Here is a 3,120-nt window from a genome sequence, read left to right on the forward strand (position 1 = left end):
ACCGTGTTAGCCAGGATGGTCTCAATCTCCTGACCTCGTGATCCACCCGCCTCAGCCTCCCAAAGTGCTGGGATTACAGGCGTGAGCCACCGCACCCGGCCCACTCCCGTCTTCTGATTTGCTTCCCTTTTAAATCTGACCACACTAGGACTGCTGTGACGAGATTGGGCAGGGTGTGGGGGGATCCTAGGCCCCCCTGGCTGTCCCTCCTTATACTCTGAATCCCTCAGATGGCCTTCCTGACCCAGCCCATCAGCCCTTGATGAGTGGGTGTCCTGGAGCCTGACCACGGTGAGGTTGTTGTTGACAGGCTGGAAGGTGCAGCAGAGCAGTTCAGCGCCATCAGGGTCAGGGATCTCCCGGATGCAGCGGCCATCCTCAGAGGCCCAGATGCGCATGGTGGCATCCAATGAGGTGGACACGAGGATGTCATTGGAGAGGGACCAGGCGAAGTCAGAGACACCACGGGTGTGGCCCCGTAGCACACGAAGCACTGTGGGTGGGGCGGGCACCAGCTGGCACAGGGAGATGCTGCCGTCGAGTGAGCAGCAGGCCAGGCGGTGCCGGTCATCATTCGCGAAGCGCACCCTTGGGACTGCAATGCCAAGAAGCCATTAGTGAGAGTCTGCACACTCATTGGGCACTTTTCTCTCTAAAAGGCTCTGACGTGTGTGCCAGGGGCTGGGGCCCCACGGCATGAGGCACAGTGGCCTCAGCAAAGGGCTTTCCTTGGCTGACAAAGGGAACTGTAACCCCAGAAGACTCTCTGCCCAAACTCCCTAAGTCTTAGCAGCTCCTTTGCAGATTGCAAGTCTTCTGCAATGTGAGAAAGTTCCCGTCTTAGTGAACACTTTATAATCAAGTTCTTGGCAGTTTGCAAAACCCTTGACACTGTAGCCCACTCTGCCCTCTGCAAGGGGATTTATCATCAGCAAAGGCTTTGAACTCTTCCAAGTGACTCAGGAACCCAGGCAGCCTGCTGCAAAGGGCTCTCTTAGGCTTCTGAGGCCCTTTCCAATAGACGAAGCACTGAGACTCTGCAGACCACTTTGCAGAGGGATTTTCAGTCTGCAAAAGGCTTTACGGATGGTCATTCCTCCTTTGGAGGTGTGCCAGGGGCCTTGGATTCAGAAAAGGATGCCTTGGTTGGTTGTCACAATTTGGGCAAATGCTTGGTGATGGAACCCGCCACCCACTGGCTCACCTGCCTCATCCACGTGCTGGTCAAAAACATGGTACATGCCCGCAAAGGCATAGTTCTCGCTCAGTGATGTGTCCCCGGCCATGGCCCGACTTGCCTCTGCCGCTGACGTGGGCACCACGCTGCCAGGGGGCCTGGGCCCCAATAGGAAGTGAGGGGTGACAGGAGGTAGATGCAAAAGTGTTCAGTCTGCCATTGCCCCAGGGCCCCTCTCCTCCTCGCAACCCGCCCCCAGCCTTGGTTGCCTCTGTGCATACCTGTCCTCATAGACAGCACGGTTCATCTGCGCCTGCAGCTGGTAGGAGCCTCGGCTGACAGAACGACGGTGCCCACGGGCCCCCAGGGCCCGAGGATCATCCTCAAAGTCCTGCAAATGGAAAGGGTCAGGGTGGGTGCATCCTGCAAAAAACCCGAGAACCTTTGAGGTGTGGAGCCCTGAAAATCTACCTAGAGCGAGATCACTTCCCACTGTGCCCCCTGCCACCATCACCACTGCCCGCTTGTATTACTGCAGTGGCTTCCTCATGAGTTCTGCTGTTCCTGCCCTCCCCCTGCTCAGCAGATACTCAAGACAGGGCTTGCTATATGTTTACTGACCTGTTTACCAAGTTTATTGTCTGTTTATTGATTTACTTGCCATATTATCTTTTTGTCCTCTGCTGATGCAGAACAGTGCCCAGCAAAGAGCAGGTGCTTGATGAAAGTCAGTGGAGTGAAAGTGTGCAGGCAGGGTATGCCCGGGGGTGAATGTGGCCAGGAGCTCACCTCCATGCGGTCAAGGGTAGTGCGGCTACTGCGGACGATGCTATTGCTATAGGCACGAGCACTGCCTGGCTCGGAGAGGGGTCCGTAGCGCTGGCCCAGTAGCTGCCCCCGAAGCCTCAGGTACTGCCGACGCAGCGCTGGGGGGTGCCCAGCCTTGGCATTCTCCCGCAGCAGCTGGCTGCGCCGGCGGATATACTGCGTCCGAAACTGTGGAAACGTTGGTGTGCGGTACGCGTTGTACCTGCAGGGTCAGGATGCAGGGCAGGCAGCAGGCACAGGACAGAGGGAATCAATCAGCTCGGGGGATAGGGCAGGAGAGTGAGGTGTGTGGCAGTGACTGGGGCCTGGGTGGTTAGAATGACTAGCAGTGGTGATGGACCTCTTGGTCCTGCAGTGGGAGTGAGTCTGCAGTAATAATGAGCATGGTCATGAGGTCAGTTTGCAGACAACAGTGTCAGTCTGCTGCCCTGCTGGGGTCCATACGGTGTGACTGAGCCAGTGCAGACAATAATTGGGGTCGGTATACCAGGGCGACAGAAGTCAGAATGACATTAAGGAGGTCAGCGTTGGGAGGTGATGGGGTCAGAATGGGGAAGTGATGATGTAAAAAAAAAAAAAAAGTCCAGGGGACACCCATAGGGGATAGGATGTCACTAGCCTGAGCCCCACCTCCCTCTCACAGGCAGCGTCTTTGCGCATGCCCATATCTGACCACACTTTCCCAGCTTGCTGTTTAGAATCCTCTCTGGCCCAGCCAACTCACCGCGGGCGTGCCCGCCCCCGCTACTGCGCATGCTCACCTCCGGCAAGCCCACGCAGCCGCATTAAGGCAAGTTCTCCGCCCAGCCTCACTTATCGCCATTGCGCATGCACCACAGTAAGTTCTGCTCCCATGGGCTTCGACCCCACGCCTCACCTCGCGTCCACTGCTAAGACTTGCTGCCACACCGCGGCCATTCCCCGGCCTCCTCCTCTGGCGTGTCCGCCCGCGGGAGCCTGCAGGACAAGGGCCTGGAATGTGAGCGTCCCGAGCGAAGGGATCTAGTTCCGTCCCTTTCGCCAGGCGACTACTGCCATAGACATCGAGTCCCTCCGCGCCGGAGATGTCACAAACTCCCACCCGGCTGTTACCATGGTCATCACCCCAGCCCTGC

General features: G+C 57.6%; 1 protein-coding gene across 1 annotated transcript in view; it reads right to left on the reverse strand.

The window, feature by feature from the left end:
* The window catches only part of WDR13 (WD repeat domain 13), a 12,216-nt gene extending 9,096 nt beyond the window's left edge, over nt 1-3,120 (reverse strand). Inside the window, exons 1-6 of the mRNA XM_011946716.1 lie at nt 3,098-3,120; nt 2,883-2,962; nt 1,967-2,207; nt 1,459-1,568; nt 1,205-1,335; nt 288-595 (exon numbers count right to left, since the gene is read on the reverse strand). Of these exons, the coding sequence (XP_011802106.1) occupies nt 288-595; nt 1,205-1,335; nt 1,459-1,568; nt 1,967-2,207; nt 2,883-2,962; nt 3,098-3,106 (879 nt within the window). The 5' untranslated portion in view covers nt 3,107-3,120. The remainder of the gene's footprint in view (nt 1-287; nt 596-1,204; nt 1,336-1,458; nt 1,569-1,966; nt 2,208-2,882; nt 2,963-3,097) is intronic.

Source organism: Colobus angolensis, unplaced genomic scaffold (assembly GCF_000951035.1).
Source record: "Colobus angolensis palliatus isolate OR3802 unplaced genomic scaffold, Cang.pa_1.0 Scaffold252, whole genome shotgun sequence".
Taxonomy (NCBI): domain Eukaryota; kingdom Metazoa; phylum Chordata; class Mammalia; order Primates; family Cercopithecidae; genus Colobus; species Colobus angolensis.